This window comes from Ictalurus punctatus, chromosome 27 (genome assembly GCF_001660625.3).
Source record: "Ictalurus punctatus breed USDA103 chromosome 27, Coco_2.0, whole genome shotgun sequence".
Classification (NCBI taxonomy): Eukaryota; Metazoa; Chordata; class Actinopteri; order Siluriformes; family Ictaluridae; genus Ictalurus; species Ictalurus punctatus.
Genome location: NC_030442.2, coordinates 2,393,058 through 2,411,412, shown reverse-complemented (window position 1 = coordinate 2,411,412; position 18,355 = coordinate 2,393,058). Strand labels below are relative to the sequence as shown.

At 41.0% G+C, this 18,355-nt stretch overlaps 1 protein-coding gene across 1 annotated transcript; it reads right to left on the bottom strand.

Moving 5' to 3' along the window:
- Positions 1 to 228: 228 nt before the first annotated feature.
- On the bottom strand, positions 229 to 15,176 carry wu:fb80c09 (sarcalumenin). Its single transcript, XM_053676531.1, has 7 exons — positions 15,045 to 15,176; positions 6,106 to 6,753; positions 5,212 to 5,307; positions 4,871 to 4,966; positions 2,633 to 2,749; positions 2,126 to 2,359; positions 229 to 1,770 (listed from the first exon to the last, which is right to left on the bottom strand). Exons 1-7 carry the CDS (start codon positions 15,094 to 15,096, stop codon positions 911 to 913), a joined length of 2,103 nt encoding a protein of 700 aa, XP_053532506.1. The 5' UTR covers positions 15,097 to 15,176; the 3' UTR covers positions 229 to 910.
- Positions 15,177 to 18,355: the final 3,179 nt, after the last annotated feature.

Here is an 18,355-nt window from a genome sequence, read left to right as displayed (position 1 = left end):
GCGTGTGCGCGCGTGTTTGTATACAGGCTACAAAAATGTCTTATTTCCTAATTACGCCAACAATTTTTGGTGCTACATGGCTCCCCCTAGTGTCTATTCCATGCCACAGCATCATATGAACAGTTCAGATTTCTAGCTCACTCCTAAATTAAGTCCAACAAAACGTCAGGTAAACATGCCGTCCATTCACCCACACACAATAACTCTATACTGCAGAATGATGACGCGTTGTAGAACAGGAAAGCTTTAATTAGAAGTTACATTTCACATGCAGCACCACACACATTCATCAAAATGAATAACTCGAAAACATTCAGGAGCTAAATGTATTGTGAAGTTAGAAAATTGAGATGTGCTGTGATTAGACTAATTTTTTTTATTTTTAAACAAAAACGAGTAAAATCAAAACATCCTGATGCATTCTGTGAATGGAAAGTGAGAAATAAGATGGAAAACTGAAATGAAAAGAAACGACCAAGAGTTGTGTTCATAACTTATTGTACATACAGTGTATAAATGTACCTGGAAGATTAATTTGTCATACATTTCAGTCCAGTAAAAGCTGAAAATAAAGTCTTTTAGTTGTTTTCAATTTTGATTTGACTGGTTGTGGCCTTTGACTGAAAAGTTTTGACCTCGGTCCCTGTTCATTTTTTATCCAACAGTCATCCGTACACCCACTGATCATTCATTTATCCATCCACCCATCGGTTCATTCATTCATTCATTCATTCATTCATTCCTTTACTCAATTTCTATTTCTTAATTAATGCCTTTATTTAATGCTTTACTCATGTATTCACACTTTTACTGGCTCGATGCCCAGAGTCCAGTATGAATAAAAGCTGTTGTGCAACCCACAAATATTAATCCCTGCCTCCATCCTCTGTCCTCTCCCACACCTCATCCTTCACTGCCTCCTCCAGGGGTTTTTGCGCTTTTCCTCTACCTTGGGCTTGTCTTCTACCTTGGGCTTGTCCTCTGCTTTGGGCTTGTCCACTACCTTGGGCTTCTCCACATTTGGTGCCTCCTCCGTTTTGCCGAGGCTGGCCAGCAGAGCGGGCAGCTCCTGTGTGATGACGCTCTCCATCTTCTCCAATAAGCAGCCACCCCTCCAGCCACAGTGCTTCTGCAGCAGCTTGAAATCTCTCAGTGCGTTCACATTGAAAAAGTCCTGGTACACCTCTGGCCCTGGCAGATCAAACTTGCTCACGTTGGTTTTGGCCAGCACCGATTTGTAGATGTAGAACCGGTCAGGCTCATCCACGATTTCCTTCATCACCTCGTGTGGGTCGCCGAACCAGCCAAGCTTCTCGTGGTATGTTTGGAGATAACGATCAACCAGGAGAGCATGAACGCGAACACGAATAGCGTGGCGCCGCAGAAAGGCGATCTTGTTCTCCAGCTGGTTCTCAATGGCCTGCTTTAGGTCCTCCAGGAGGGAGATCTCCTCATGAATGAAGAGTTTTTGGGCAGTATCGAGTGCATAGTCCTGAGGCTTGAATGAGCCGACGTAGACACGTGGCGGTTCCGTCACGTTGATCAGTGGTGCCAGGCTCCAGAAGAGAGCACCATACACACGCATCAGATCCTGCGGCACCAGGCTGTCAGCTTTGTTCAGGATGATGCGGATTTGCGACTCGCGCCCCTTCATCTGCCTGAAAAGCGTCTCCAGCTCCAGGCCCACATCCAACTTAGTGGGATCAAAAACCAGGAAGATCAGGTCTGCTCGATCGATAAACCACTGGCACACCTCGTTGTAGGGATAACCTATAGGACAAAATATTAATACTTCATTTTCTTTATGCTATCTAGAAATAAAACACACAGAAAAATGGAAGAACGATAGCAAGAAAAAAAGATGTGGAATAGTGAAGGGGTAATACTATAAATTTATAAATGTAAAGATGGGGGACACCAGAGAGTAGTGTAAGGATTGGAATCTGTGGCTAATAATAAACATTATTTAGCAAAGGAAAATGTATATTTGTTGATGTGGTGTAAGTTTTCTGTAAAGAGACATTTATTTAATACATATGGAAGGAGTTTCCAGTGTTAGCGCTCAGTAATGCTAAGTAAGCGTTACTCCACAGGAAAGTCTTCAGGACAGAGCGGTCTGCGCTACCTCTCTCCTGCTGCTTGCGGTTTTCGATGATCCCCGGCGTATCCACGAGTGTGACCCGCTCCAGCAGCTTGTGTGGCATTTCGACGCCCACCAGCTTCTCCAGGAAACCCTGGCCGAACTTCTCCAGGGTCGAGAATGAGCGGGTGGTGTCTGTTGCCATGACGATGCCCTCAATGGTGCGCACTTTCTCGCCATGCATTATTACTGTGTACTCTGAGGTAGTGGGCTCGGCACCTAACGGGGGGGGGGGGGGGGGGGGGGGGGGTGGACAGACAGTCGCAGTTATGGAAGGAGAGGCAAAGATGAGATGAAAAAGAGAAAAACAAGGAAATAAATAAACACCACCGATAGTATACATCCTTTAGAGTGCCAGTGTCTCTACCAATATTGAAACTATTTCAGGATTTTTCGAATTTCTGGTGTTTGCATTCAGTTTTTCTTATCTACGACTGTAAAAGAAGGTAGATGGTAGAGAACTTAAACAACGTTAATTATTCCCAGTGTTACCTGTGTAGAGTTCTTGTGGTTTGTTATGTAGATCCAGCAAGTAGTTGATCATGGTGGACTTGCCGACGCTCCAGGGGCCAAGAAACAGCACCATGGGTTTGGAGGCGATTTCAGCATCTAAAACCCAGAGAGTAACAATTAAAGCAGACAAAATGACCGTTCACCACCCATAATAGCCATAAGAGGGCGACATCTCTAACCTCCATTTTAGATACTCTGTTGGACGTAGCTACCACATTTGTTGCAGCGACATTATATTTTATATCAACTCGGTACCGTTAACTGGCGCTGTGATTTAGTACACCCATTGGAAATCGTTGGCTTTTATGACATATTTGGACAAGCAAACATTTGATCATCTTTGAAACAGTGCCTATTAATAAAGTTGATATCATTGAACAAAACCCCAAGGAAAAAGGAGCTTTTTCAATAATTTATTCAACAGAAATATCAATAGATGTGATATTCTTCTGTGGAAAAAGTACACCCTTGGCCTCAGAAGCTAGTATTGCCCCCGTTAGCAGAAATAACTTCTTGTAGTCTTGCTGGAGTTTTTGACCGCTATTCCATGCAATGTTCTTTCGGTTGCACGATGTTTGAGGGGTTTCTTGCATGTTCTGCCCGTTTCAAACCCCCCAACCAACATTTTAATGGGATTCAAATCCGGGCTTTGACTAGGCCGTTCCATAACCCTCCATTTCTTCTTTTTGAGCCGTTCCTTGGTGGATTTGCTCGTGTGCTTACGATGATTATCCTGTCGAAAGGTCCACTTTAGGTTCAACTCTTGGACAGATGGCCTCACATTATCTTCAAGCACTCTTTGGTATGATGCAGAATTCATAGCTGAATCAGTGAAGCAACCCCAAACCATAACATTTCCACCACCGTGCTTCACAGATGGTATGAGGTGCTTCTCCAGAAAAGTTGTCTTTGAGCTGCAGCAAACATGTCTGCTGTTACTGTAGTTAAACAACTCTATATTTGATTCATCTGTGCAGAGCACATTATTCCATAATGTCTGGTCTTTGCCTATATGCTAATTGGCAAACTGTAGGCTTTTTCCTGGCACTTCTCCCACGCAGGTCAAATTTGTGCAATCTCTTTCTGATCGGAGACGCATGCGCTTTGACCCCAACAGTTGCAAGATTTACTAGCAGATCCTGTGATGAAATTTTGGGGTTCTTGGAGACTTGCTTGGACGGCCAGTCCTGCACAAATTGGCAGCCGTCTAAAATCTGCGTCATTTGTGGATAATTTTCCTTACACTGCAGTGATGTCTTCTTCAAATAATTTGGAGATCTTTTTAAATCCCTTGCCAGACTCATAGGCACCCACAACCTTTTTTCTGAAGGCCTTAAAGAACTTTTTAGATCTTGGTATGATGACACCACACACCTCAATAGCAAAGGGAACACCAGACACTAGATATGAGAGGGGTATAAATAAGACCGGTTCCACCTGCACTCCCTGAGCAGGTTCTAATCACTGGCACCCAATCTTGAACACCTGACTCATTTTATATCGGGGTGTACTTACTTTTGCCATGTGACTGATCTGTTTTTCTGTTCATTTAAATTGGGGAAAAAACTACAAAATGTCAATTTTATGTCATTTGATAAAGTATACCAACTTTATCAATAGGCACTGTTTCAAAGAGGATCAAATGTTTGCTTGTCTAATTATGTAAAATAAAAAAAATAAAAAATTCCATAGAGTGTACTTATTTTTTTTCACATGACTTTATATGTTTTAACACATCCTCACCTTATTGCTATCCTAAGGCTTTATCAGTATAAGTGAAAGTCATTACATGATCCCAAACCCTGGTCAGGAGTATCAACAAGACAGAAAACTCTTTTGTAAAACCTTTGTGTCAAAGCGAAAAGAATAAAATACACCACACCTGATTTATTATAACCAACTGCTTGATTTGTACATGACAGGTGACTGTTTAATTCAGCTAGGCTGTCCACTGTAATTCTGTACATTGTTAAAAAAAACAAGCCATTTAGCTGGCCAGAAGCAATTTCATCCACGCCTACATGTCATGCAATGTCAATCAAATGGCTTCTTTACTGTGAAACCAGTTCTTGGCCATGTTGCATAACTATAAATGGATACAAATAAAATGTTGTTCTTTAATAAATGAAAAACTGGCAATCGTTAGAAAAAGAAATCAACTTTGAGGTAGTAACCCCATCTGCGATTACTTTGCGTGTTTACTATGTAGATGTTCACCTGAGACCTCGTGTTGTCTGAGTTCCTTGTACTTGTACGCCTCCTCCAAAGGCTTGATGGCTGAGTGGTAAATGTGTTGCAGCTTCTTCACGATGGCTAGAGAAAATGAGAGAGGGAGAGACAAATCCAACAAGGCTGAGAAATAACACAGGGATGAAAACCCTGAAGAGGTGATCAATCATCTGATCGTGTACTTGAATCCGGTGAATGGCAAAGCGAGCTTTCGCAATCGTATCAACTGGCAATCGTATCAGACTCATAAGGATATCATCATACATAAGGAAGCACACATCATAACGAGTGTGTTCTGCTATGTGTGCGTTTGTGTGTGTGTGTCTAACCTGAAAAGCGCCGAGCAGGGTCAGTCATAGTCAGACGTAGCGTGTTGTCAATGTGAGACCGGTCCCTCATCTTAGGACCCCCTGGAGGTGTTTTCCCTAACGCCAAAAAAAAAAGGAAAGTCACCTCAACGTCATCATTGGCTCTGTTTTAATACCGACTTAAACACTTACGCTTAAGCAACCTTTATTGAACACAAACTCTGCTGTTGGTAGAATCGTCAATTCCTGATCACAACACTGATAGAACAGCACCCCCCTGTTGTGGTTTATTCCATCCTTAAACCTGCCAGTCCTTTGAATCGGTCCAATTTCATTTAATTTCCTCATGTCGACATTTTAAAACCATGACTGCAGGAATGTTAAGCCGTTCCGCAGCAGCAGCTGGCCTGGGAACACGTCGTTGTAGCTTTCCACTGGGTCTATTGGACCGGTAGAGCTATTTATGTAGTGGGGTTATGCCTGAGCTCTGTGGTGTCGAGTTCGAGAACACGGAGAACAGAGAGGACAAGGCTTGTCCCTTTTATAGTGTCATTAACACTTTCAAACTATATGCTAAGTCCACAGGGCAAAGGTAGGACAGTACTATTGTACTATTCCCACCCCAGCTGGTTTCAGTTTCACCCATGAGGAAAATAAAGAAATCTCTTAAAAAATCTGTGTAGTTGGGGGGGGGGTGTTAGGGAATATAATTTGGACTTGGACTGATGTGCCCTATTCCAATATCACTCAAACCTGCCAAAAGATTTTTTTTTCCTTTAAATTGCATAAAATAAAAGATAAATCTAATATTTAAAACAGGCTAACCATTAGGTTATACACCCTGCTCAAAAAATATGTAAAGTGTCCATAGCTTGAACAGAATCTTGAAACTTCCTGATAATCATACTGGTGCACCTTTCACTGAGCTTTTGCGTGCTGGCTCCTCTGACTCAGAGTCCTTCGCTAATGGTTGCTTCTCCTTGGCAGCAGGATCAGTCAATGCTTCCTCTCCTGGTTCTTCTACAACCTTCTCCACCTCCACAGACTCCTTAGCTTGTGCAACGCCTGGTTCTTCAGCAATTTTAGTATCTGCTAGAGCTTTGGATTTGTCTAGAGGTGCAGCGTCTGCCATTAACTTTCCAGAGATGGTGTGACTCTTCATGACTTCTTGCTCGACCACATCACCCTCCTGTTCCTGAGATTCCTTTGCTTCATTAATGGAGTCTGAATCAGCCACATCCTCTTGTTTTGCTCCCTCCTGTTCCTCATCCTCCAATACCTCCTCCTGGCTTTCATCCTCTTCACTCTGCCCTTCACCTACTTCACTCAAAATCACCTCTTCATCATCTTCCTCCTCCTCACTGGTTACATCCCCTCTGGTGGGGGGAACCAACTGAGAACCGGTGCTGCAGGGCTGGCAAACGGTTCGCTCAGGTGCAGGTGTGTCATTAGAGGAACTCTGGCTGATCTCCTCTGTGCCGTCGCAGCAGGTGAACAGGTCGCCCTCTGGCTGCAGCTGCAGACGCATCAGCGCCTCATCTTCAGGCACCTCACTCACCGAATCTAGAAAGGAAGGAGATTAATAGATAGTCTAGAGACAGGAAAAACGCTGAATTTGTTAAGAGCTATCTTTTTTCAGTCAACGGTCGGTCACTGCAGATGACATGAAGAATAGCTCTCCGACTTGCGAATGTCTCTCTGCATGTTCACGCTAGCGGAAAGAGATAAGCGGAGTGTAAAAGGCGCCAACGTCAAATCCCTTGAGCAGGAACCATCACCTGACTACTGGCATTTGTGTCAATGACGTCTTTGTATCTGACTCAGATCAAAATAGATGGCTTGTGTGCAGGCCAGAATGGGATTTTCCTCATGGTATGAAAGAGAGTGTACCAAATGATTCCATGGGTCTGGGACAATGTGTCTTTTGGGATTACAGTATTAGGATTACATAATATGATCTGTCAAAACCGTAGAATTATCTAGCGTGGGTAATTAAAGCGCCAGGTATTGCTCACTGGTCAGACGTGGAGATAAATCCAGCAGCTACAGTGTTAAATGTTTTAAAGTGCTAGACTTGACTCAGTGCTGTACAGTACACTGACAAACACGATACGGTGTAGTTCCTAAATGCCATGACATACAGCAGCTCTGCAGGGAACTGTGCAATGACCCCAGGCCTCTCTGATAGACAGCAGGGAATGAGGCAGTATGTGTGGCTTAAAGCTATGCCCGGATCACAGACCTTGATCTCTCTTGTGTGACCAGCTAGAGTTTCACCCCCAGCGTTATAAAAGAACGCTGCTGCATAGTGACAGTCTGATTCTCAACTCTGCCAGAGTAACTTCACGGCCAAATCGGAGTTTGATGCTAGCAGACTAGTCTGTGGAAAGCATTTTGGAGATTCCACTGCCTATGTAGTGGTACTGGGATTTCAAGTCAAGAGACAGCAGCACCACTTTAGTTTTGATTCTGATTGCTTAATTTTCTACTTTTTGATGGATGTGCCACAATATTAATCATAGCTATAAACAGATAAAACAATGTCAATGTCCATACATCCATCCATCCATCCATCCATTTTCAATACCGCTTATCCTATACACGGTTGCAGGGGCGCCTTGAGTCTATCCCAGTGGACTCGGTGCACAAGGCCGGTGGAGACCCTGGACAACCCAACCCATCACAAGGCACAACCGCACACCCATTCACACACTACAGACAATTTGTAAATGCCAATCAGCCTACAACGGACGTCTTTGGACCGGGGGAGTATACCAGAGTACCGGGGACTTCATATTCCAGGGTTATTAATGATAAACCATTTGGTATGTTGGCATTTTCTATTTGGTTCGTGAAATGTTAACCAGCTTGTTTTTGCACTAAAATATCCCACTTTTGACCAAAGAAATTGAGGTCGGCCCAATATTTTCAAAGGAATACTTAATTCCTTTTTTCTGAAATGATGCAGGATCAAAGACGTTAACTGGAGGCGGTCTTTTAATCGCTTTAATTTGGCTTCCAATCACAGCCGTGGCCCCGTGATACAAAAGCCGCGCTCCCTTTATTAGCAGAGCGTCTTTGATGTTGAATGCCTACACGACGCTCGTCTTGGTGATTCAATTGCAATGACTCGTTCCGTCACGGGCACCAAATTGCCCTTGGTATGAATCAGCTCTGGAAATAGCAGCGAGAGAACAGTGGGTGCTGTTTGTGTGCAGCGGTAACTAGAGCAAGGTTTAGCCCCCAACATTACCCACACTCATGAACATGCTAATGCGAGTCTTACAGACTTACCGAGTTACATTAACGCTTTCCTTGTGGAAAAAAAACAACCTGGAGAACAGTTTGCGTAGAACATGCTATCTGGCCCACAGCGGCTTTAGCGTTTGAGATGCAAACACTGTCACTAGGCTATCAGTTTATCAGTTACTCTGAAGCATCTCCTCGGATTTCTATTCTACCCAATCTCAACAAATTCAATCAGCCAAGGCCTTCGTTTTTCACTGGAGCTACAAAGCTAACGCAGCTAACAAGTAATCTCGCAGTAATCTTTATCTTATGACTTACTGTCATCTATAAACAAAGCACATTTCACTAAATCAACACTGACGGCCTGAATAACCAGAAACATTTAAGGAATATAAGGAATTGACATCTAGCATACACTATATATAATTTACCACAGGATATAGTGCAAGTGAGCACTTTAATCAAAAAGGATTAAAAGGAGCAAAAAGGAGGAGAATGCTAGCAGCTAACTCATTTCCTTCCCACACAATTAGCTTCATACCCACCCTCCCCCTCAAAAAAAAAAATTCAGTTGAATCAATCCAAAACTGATCCATTCAAATTGTGATAAATTATTTTTTCGGTTGTTTACTGAATGTCAAACAGTTGCTTAGCATTTAGCAAAGTTTAAATAATGACTAATAACTAGCCTTCTAGAAACTAGCTAGCTACATAGCTTAGCTTGGTAATGTAGTGTGATGTAATAGTAGTGTTATGTAAGAATAATGTTATGTAGCTGGCTGTTGTTATTACTATTATTATCATTTAAATTGATGTTACTTCTAGGGTTTTATAGTACATCTATAACAAATACACAATATCATTCAAATTTTCCACTCAAACTATTCAAGTAGCTTTAAACGTAGTTTGCACTACATGTTAAACTATTAGCAATCAAGCGTCCTGTACTTGCTAGCAAAACTGAAGAAGCAAGCTTGACACCAAACATCCTGTAGCTTGTCTAACAACGTCCGATTAACATATGCACAGGAAAAGAAAAAAAATAATCAGAATTTAAACCCAATTTATTCAACAGCACCCAATAATGAAATAGCCAATCTATGCTAATGTTGCTAATGCTTCACAAGAGGTGGGGGGGGGGGGGGGGGGGGGGGGTTTCCACCAGAGGGCTTCACTTAGTCTTCTGCTAGCATGGTCTCACTAAAAAAAAAAATAAAAATAAAAAAAAAATTTTAGACTTGAGTCTCTACTGAATGAAGTCAAGTTGGTGTTGATGGAAAATGTTTTTCACACCCCCTCAGATACACACACACGCGCCCTTTCCGACATCTCACACACTTTGTAAAGTATCGTAGAAACAGATCACTGTTACTACTTACAGTACATGAGAATATATACATATTTACTTTAGTTGCACTTCTACTCAAGTAGCCAATCAGCAGAGACCATGTTTAACATCTAAAGTTTGTTTCTTTAGCTTTGCACTGGAGCTTTGATGCAAACGTTGCCAAGTATATGTTTTATACAATCATTTTACCCTCTTTAAGCAGTTCTAGTAATTCTGGAAATTTCTACACACATAGAGAGGGCTAACTATCAGTAATTATGTACACATCGCTAAGTAACACAACGTTTTGACTTTCCGTATCAAAAGGTGGAATAAAGAAAATATCAAAGCTGGCCAAAGAGTGGCTTGAAAAGCACATTTTCCTCACATCTCAATTTGAATAAAACTTAGCAAAAACAGTTCTATTTAAAGTGACAAGACTAAGCTAGATATTGAAGTCACCCAAAACATTTTCTCTTCACAACACAATCTCCCATTAGGCTAAATAATACATTGTGTGACTAAAATTATTTAGCCATGCCTTGATTAAACATTTTTTTTTTAGCTAACTATTATATTTTCTGATTAAAACCAGTAGCCAGGTTAGCTAGGGATAAATTCAACACATTTAAAAACTGTATCCCATGTTTATATATTTCTGTAAAGCTGGTTTGAAACAATGTCCATTGTCAAAAGCGCTACACAAATAAAATTGAATTGAGCTAGAAAGTGTTAGCCTAAAGAGAGCTAGGAGTGAAATTATGTGCAAATATAAACTCTGGCTTTTAATTACTTATTCGCTGCTGAAGTGTGGAGGCTCGTGGGCTTGCCTATTCCCTGTGGGAAATGTGATGTAGCGTTGGTTAACCTTCGCAGAATCACTGGAGACAACCATAATGGAAAATTAAATTACAGTTAATGTGGTTAGGGAATGAGGGAGGACACTCCCACATTACCCAAAGGTTTAGGTTGACTTTAGAGAGGCTGTGAGGACGTGAGTAGCTGGAAGGGTCCTGTCACATTGCAGTGTGTGTAACGTTTTAGCATAAAATGCTAATTCAGTACATTGAGACAGAATTCTTCAGGAAAACATTAAGGAAAATGAAGGCCCTTTTCACAAAACAAACAAACAAACAAAAAAAGATTATTTCTCATGGAAACACCAGTGCTATCACCTTCACTCACTTTTCGAGACTAAACTTGGCCCAAATGGCTGCCGAATCCTTAATGAAGGATTTCAAGCTGAAATAAAGGATATCGATCCTTCATGGACGAATTCATTCCTTGAGTAGCTAGACATGTAGTTAACTGATACTGTGCATGTGTTATTTTTATATTTACAACATTTCAGCTTATTATTTATATAGTTATAAAATTCTGAAAGACTTTTCACTAATAGCATACTGTTTTTTCCCCCAACCTTTAGCTAGCTGTATTTCCACTGTAATGGTTTTAAAGATTATATAATGGAAATTGTATTGGTTTTAATGGAAACTGTGATGGTCCCTGAGGTTCTCAACTGGTAATTTGTTGCCTTCTATTGGTGGCATGGTATGTCTAGGGTATACCATTAAGGACCAATAATGTTAATGGTTAATAGCTGATGGTTTGTAATTGTAATGAAGTTTGTCCCTTTCTTTTTGTACAGTAGCTCTGAGGCTAAGGTAATGGTCACTTGTAGATAAATCGTCACACTTGCTTCAAAGGACATGCTTTCTTTTAGCTCTTCGACACCATTTTTGTTCATTTGCATATATCACAGTGTCATATGGAGTGAGAAACCGCATCAGTAAGGTTGTGTGTTAGGAATTCTGCCTGCATGATGCTAACTAGCAGTTGTAACCATTTGTTAGCTACGTTAGCCTTATAGGTTGACATTTTGGTGGGATTAAAATGGAGGTGGTGGCTGTCTTGTCTGGTGTCTAATGGAAGCTAGCGACAGCTTCTGGCACCGTTTACAGTTTTGTTTTAGTTCATTGCGACAGATGGTTTTTAATACAAATTAGAACTTTGTGATGGTATACTGTGGTAATGAGATAATGTACTGTATGTTTATAATATTTACAGATATCTGCAAGTTATATTTACTATACCACTGCAAGAATAAACAGAAAGGAACATCACATGCACCAATGTAGACGGGCTGCAATGCTTTTGTAGTAAAATTGGCTTTACTGACGTTGAGAGAAATTTAAGCCCTTTAAATGGTATCGTTAGTCAAAAAGGTTGCGAACAGTTGGGCTGGTGCCATTCGAATTTTGGAGCAAAGGTTGGAAAATTCAGAACCAGTAACGTGTGTATATTGGGAAAACCCCGAGTGCTAAAACAGGCCCCTACTGTAGCAGCTCTAGCGCCACTGTTCCTGTAAAGAATGTCCCTACAAGGTCGTCGGGACGGAAATAAACAGTGCTGAAGTGATGGCAGCTGCACAGACGGTGGACGGTGGATGGTGTGTGCGTCAGGGGGAGGTTGGTTTGAGAGTGTGAGAATGAGGGATGGCCATGCTACATCATCATTTCTCCCAAAAAGCTGTTTCGCTACATGCGACCAAACCACACAAGCCCAAGGACAGACTAACTGTTACAGCTTAGCAAAAACATTCACATCCTGAGGGGTCAGAGGTCATAAAGAGGTCAAGCATGTGCAGTTTTGTGAACGTTATTTTCTTTAATATTTCTAATGAGAATGCTAACATTTTGGAGTGACCTTTGTGATCCTAAAGCCAACTCTAATATTGCTGATTATTATTATGCCAAATGTAGTCAATCAGCCATGACATGTTTGGTGTCTGGAGTGCACTGGAGCTACATTAGCTAAAGTTGCTAATAGGTATACTCTAAAAGGGAAGCGTATCGCCTCCACAAAAGGACGTCACAGAGTTAAAAACAGTCGCAGCACCATATTTACATTGAACCACTTTCTTCTTCAGCGCATAGTTTGGTGTTGATGTAAGACTTGGTTAGAGGCATGGCCAAAAATTTGGACCTGCGATTTTGAAACAGTTTCAGTTCACACAATTACATATCCTTGTTTTCTCTATTTTCCCCCCACAAATCCATGTCCAAAGGGGGGGGGTATAAGCTAAGATTTAAACTCAAGTTTGGCGTACTGCAGTGTTGTGATCGTCTGTAAGTGGATTTCTAATTATGACTAATCGCCCACCATTAGCCAATCAGCATTCAAGCCGGCATTTCACATGATTAGTATTAAAATTAAGACAGTTGTGAAAGTATGTTCATATATGGTCTATTTGTTCTTCCATATAACACCCCCCCCCCCCCCCCCCCCCGCCTTTTTTTTTTTTTTTTTTTTTTTTTTATAAGTAAAACATCCTACTACTATTTTGTGTGTGAAAAGACAGTCCCATAGCTAGTTAGCTAACTTACCTAACACAAATGACACAGTTTAAAATTGGCCAGTTAGCAACTTCGCTGCCAGGCAAGCTAACCAGGCTAACTATTATATCATAAAACAGAAACCACAAGAAAATCTTTGTCTGTAGTTAGTTTCACAGACACCTCAGACAACTTGCATCTGTAACAATATACTAATCACTATAATTATAATATATTAATAACAATAACTAATCTGCTAACAATTACTGACAGTTTCAATGGCATTTCTTTTCACAGTTCATGTAATGGAAAGCAGTGTTGTTAGCTGCTGAGGTGAAGACAAGCTAGCTGGCTAAAAGAGCTGGAAATGGCTGACTGAAAATTTTTACAGAAAATATCTCCAGTTGGCTGGAAATATAAAGCGAATGCACAAGGTACAGAGGAAATTAAATCAGTGTATTTAATATATTCAGTATATGCAATACAAAAACACGGCACTAATGCCAATGTACTTGTGTATAAACTGGCAGGTGAGAGGGAAAGTTCAGCTGAACATGAGCCGTCTGACATTCGCCTGCAATCAACACTACACTCCCAAACAAGCTGCTCTCCATCCAGAAGAAAACAACATTCAACACGACATATCAAGCTTGTCTGGAAAATGTTTCGTCCAGAGAGCTTATGATACATTCATGAGCCTTCATAAGAATAAGTTATAGGGCAGGTCACACGTGAACGGTCCTTCAAGACATAATTACACATGGGCGCTTCAAAAACTATTTGTATTCCCAAATTTCTGATCAGTTCATGACCTTTGCCCTGTCAAGGACAGATTCAGTGGTTTATTCTTTAGTGGTCATTCTTTATCTTTCTAAATACTACTTTTTTTTTAGCTACTGATTAAGCTGTAGAAGTTGGTTGCAACTTTTTGTAAGTTTTTTAACAATAAAATGTTAATAATAATAATAATAATAATAATAGGGCTAGCTAACTGGGTGATATTAGCAGTGCACATAATTTCCTGTCTCATGTTGTCCGTCATATTTGTAGAGCATGGTGTGAAACGTAATTACCGTTCCCACCCTTTATTTCTTTGTTTTCTAATAACAGCACTTTGTGAAGTGTTTTAATCCTCCTATACAGTGTTACAGCAATTTGTCAACAATTACAATTTGTAATTTATTAAAGAACAACTCCTTGGATGCTTCATTGCTCACCGTTCAGTCCGTACATTATTTCGCAGAGTTTTGTTATGATTGTTGTGGCCAAGAACGCTTGATTTTTGGTGAAATTGCAATTGCACGTAATTGTTTTTCGCAGTGATGTTTGTGGATAAATGAGACGTTTTAGCTGACTCATGTTCGACGCACGTGAAACGGCGAGGGTTTTGACTGAATGCGCGTTGTGATCACATCGCATGATGCGTCTTGGCCCAAAAATCGCAAGCTCCTTGAGGTGTTTGCTTGCTTTTGCGTTAATTTACACAATCGCAAAGTCGCAAAATCCTGGAGGAACCGGTTGCTATGTTTAATGTTGTGGAGCGTCCACTGTTACTACTATAACGCTATAACAATGACAGGCGTTCCCGCACAAACCTCTCAGAGCGCAGCTTGTCACGTTAACCAAAAACGAGAAAGCAGGAAGACTTTCAAGTGGTGGAAAACCTACCGACGGTTACAAAGCAAATCATGTGCCATATATACGCAAGTCCCTGTGAACGAGCTGTTACTATAGAAACGCTAACGTAACACATCAGAACGAGTGCATTCCACCAAGAAGTCAAAGTCACATGGACACAGTTTCGCTTCTGTTCTTTAAATTTAAGATGTAATCGAAAGCGTCTGTAGCATTTTTAATACTCATCCTATAGATGCTATTCTGAGTTTTCTATATATATATATGATATCTGCTATTCTCAGTGAATAGAGAGAACATGTTCTTACCGGCGGTGGTGAGGGCCAGCAGGGCGAGCAGGCAGGACAGCGCGAGCTTCATTTTTGACTGCCAGGGGTGACAAGCCTCTGAAGCAAGCTATATATACCCGCTCAGAAGGGCATGGGGCATTTTGGGAACAAGGGGGGGTGGGGCACAAATATGACAGCTGGTGTGATTGACAGCAGCTGCTTGGGCCAATCAAAGAGCCAGCAGAAAGGTGAAAGAGAGATAGAGATGTCAGCGAGGAAATCTGATACAGGAAACTAATCCCATTAACAGGCTGGTTTTCTGGATGCAGGTTCTTCCTCGTGCTGAGGTAAAATTCTAATGGAAAGCTGTGATGTAGATGATCCTTAAGTCTTTCCAGCGGCGGAAATCTTATAGCTACGACTTTACCTCAGATGGTTACAAAGCGCTGACACTGGAGACTCCTTCCATAAACGTTAAACAAACATTTCCTTACAGAAAACTGCGTCGTATCGGCAAGTATATGTTTGCAGTAAACATGAATAGCATTTTACATTACATTTTTATTTGTAGTCTTCTATAGAAAATGAAGTGTTTAAAATAAAATTGAACACTTTCTGACCAATTGGATCAGATCTGAGAATTCAACAGTGCTGTGGAATAATAAATTCTATCAGATGAGTAACACTTTTTATCCAGTTTTATCAATCCACTTAGATTACTAATAGATCGATAGGCGATTCATGAACTCAACCAGCGATTGATAATGGAGATGAACACACAAAACTGTGGGTGGTCAAAACTCAACTAGAAACACTTTCAGCAAGTATTTTATCCTGGTCAGTGGAATCCGAAGCCTATCCTGGGAACACTGAGTGAAAGGGAATCCACCCTGGATGGTATGCCAGGGCTCCATGCACACACTGACACACATTCACACCTACATGCACTTTAGAGTAGCTCATGAACCAATCGTAATTTTTTTACTTATTTATTTATTTTTTTGTAGTAGGAGGAAACCTTACAACGCAGAAGAAACCCGTCTCAGCATACAGTCCCTTCCAAATCTATTGCAGCAGCAAGGCCAATTATTATTATTATTTTTCCTGTAGACTGAAGACTTTTGGGTTTGAAATCAAAAGTTGAATATGAGAAGAGAATTTAGAATTTCAGCTTTTTTTCCCTGGTGTTTTATACGTAGACGTGTTAAACGACTTAGAACATAGCATATTTCGCATCAGACCACCCAATTTGTAGGAGAGCAAAAATACTGGAACACGTGACCGACAGGTGTTTCTTGTTACCCAGGTGTGTCTCAGTTGATTTAATTGTTTAAAAAATAAATAGCTCTGAACAGCTACTCTTGGTTTTAGCCTTCAGCTTCACTTGTGAAGACTGCATTTGTTGTTAAAAAGGATAAACCATCATGAAGATCAGGGAGCTGTCTACAGGAGAAAAGTGAGCCATTTTGAAGCTGAGAAAAGAGGGAGAATCAATCAGAGGCACTGCACAAACATTGGGCATTTCAATACAAGGATCATGAAAAGGAAAGAAACCACTGGTGTACCGAGCAACAGACACCGAACAGGTTGGTCGAAGAAAACAACAGCAGCTGATGATGGAAAAATTCCGAGAGCTGTGAAGAAAAAAACCCAAAAACTCCAAAACAACAGTCAGTGACATCACCAACAACCTTCACAGGGCAGGGGTGAAGGTATCACAAGGGTATGTTTATTACGTGGGTGTTTGGAAAACTGCATTATGGTCCAGAACGCTCGTTTGTGTTTACATGGGTCTCTTGTCAGTCATTTTATAGACGCCTCAACTTCACTCCAACCTCCGTATGAATAAAAAAAAAAATAAAAAAATGCATTCAAATTTCATTAAATCCCACCTATTTACCCAATAGACCTAATCATAACAAAATATGATGAACCTTGCCTAACGCACCATTAAATTACTAAAATTAAACTGGAGTCATGGCAGTTTATGGAAGAATGAAAGGCTAACCTGGAAGAAATTGAAATATTATATATATATATATATATATAGGTTAAGATTTTATCCCAAATGAGCATGCCAGAGACGATGGTGAGGGAAAACTCCCTGAGACGACATGCTGAAGAAACTTGGAGAAGAACCAGACTCAAAATGGAAATAAATAAATAAACATACATATGTGTGTGTGTATGTGTATATATATGTGTATATATATATATATATATATATATATATATATATATATATATATATATATATATATATATATATATATATATATATACACACACACACACACACACATATATGTATTTTATTATAACTACAACCATATTTGGCCGCCTGATGTCAGCGGAGAACAGCCTCTGATTGGTCGATTGGTTTCACGCGCTCTCTCTTTAGAAAGCGTTTCGAACCGTAACCGCCAGGTGGCGCGCGTTCACGCGGGACAATTTAAGTTTCAACCGTTACTTAAAAAAAACAAAACAAAAAAAACCCCGTAAAGAATACTTTATCAATTAATCATAAACACATTTCCTCTGAAAAACAGGAAAACCATTTAAGGACGCGCTTTGAGGCTACGTCCCAAACCTTTACACCACCGTGTAGACTACTTAGTCGCTATTCAGCATGCGCAGTACGGCACCGAGCTCGTGATAGAGAGAGAGCGTTGCGCCGCACGTGGGCGCAAGGCGGCGCCTTTGAGCCGGCTGCATCTCAAATAGCTCCCTATCACCTGTTTAAGCGCACTACTTAGGGTATTAAAAACAGTAGGGTTTCCGCGCGTGCACTTTATGGTGTAATGGGGGGGTGGGGGGGTGGGGGGGTGGGTTTAGGATTCAGCCCGAGTTCAGTGTGGCCCGGTGGTTTCTCCAGCGGTCACGTGTCCAGGGCGCGCGGAGGGAGGAGAGCTAGACGGCAGCCGCGCGCGAGAGAGAGAGACACACACACACACAAACAGACACATACACACTTGACAGGCGTCGTGCACGAGCGATGCTACTCTGTTATTCTACAAAACAAAGCAAAATTCTGTTGTTTTTTTTTCCTCTTTATGAAACTTGATTATGACTTTAAATTAGACAAATCTGACAAGTTCACCAGAAGGCTACAAGTGTCCGACCAGACAGCGTAAATTAGACAGCTAAAAGAGAAGCTCAGTCACTTTTATTGCTCTTCGTCGATTTATTCTTTCATCTCTGGAGTTTTTTCCCCCCTTTTTTCAGAAGGAATTATCATCATCATTATCATCATCATCATCATCGTCGTCGTCGTCATCATCAAGTACCCCAAAATCCTCTGGAGGAAAAAAAAACCCCAAAACGGAGCGACCTGACCGACTAAATCCATC

Coding starts and splice junctions, on each gene's coding strand:
- wu:fb80c09 (XM_053676531.1), bottom strand. CDS start 15,096: ATGAAGCTCGCGCTGTCCTGCCTGCTCGCCCTGCTGGCCCTCACCACC. Junction 4,967..5,211: donor CCCTGCTCGGCGCTTTTCAG/GTTAGACACACA, acceptor CATTTTCTCTAG/CCATCGTGAAGAAGCTGCAA. Junction 1,771..2,125: donor CCGCAAGCAGCAGGAGAGAG/GTAGCGCAGACC, acceptor TTTGTCCTATAG/GTTATCCCTACAACGAGGTG.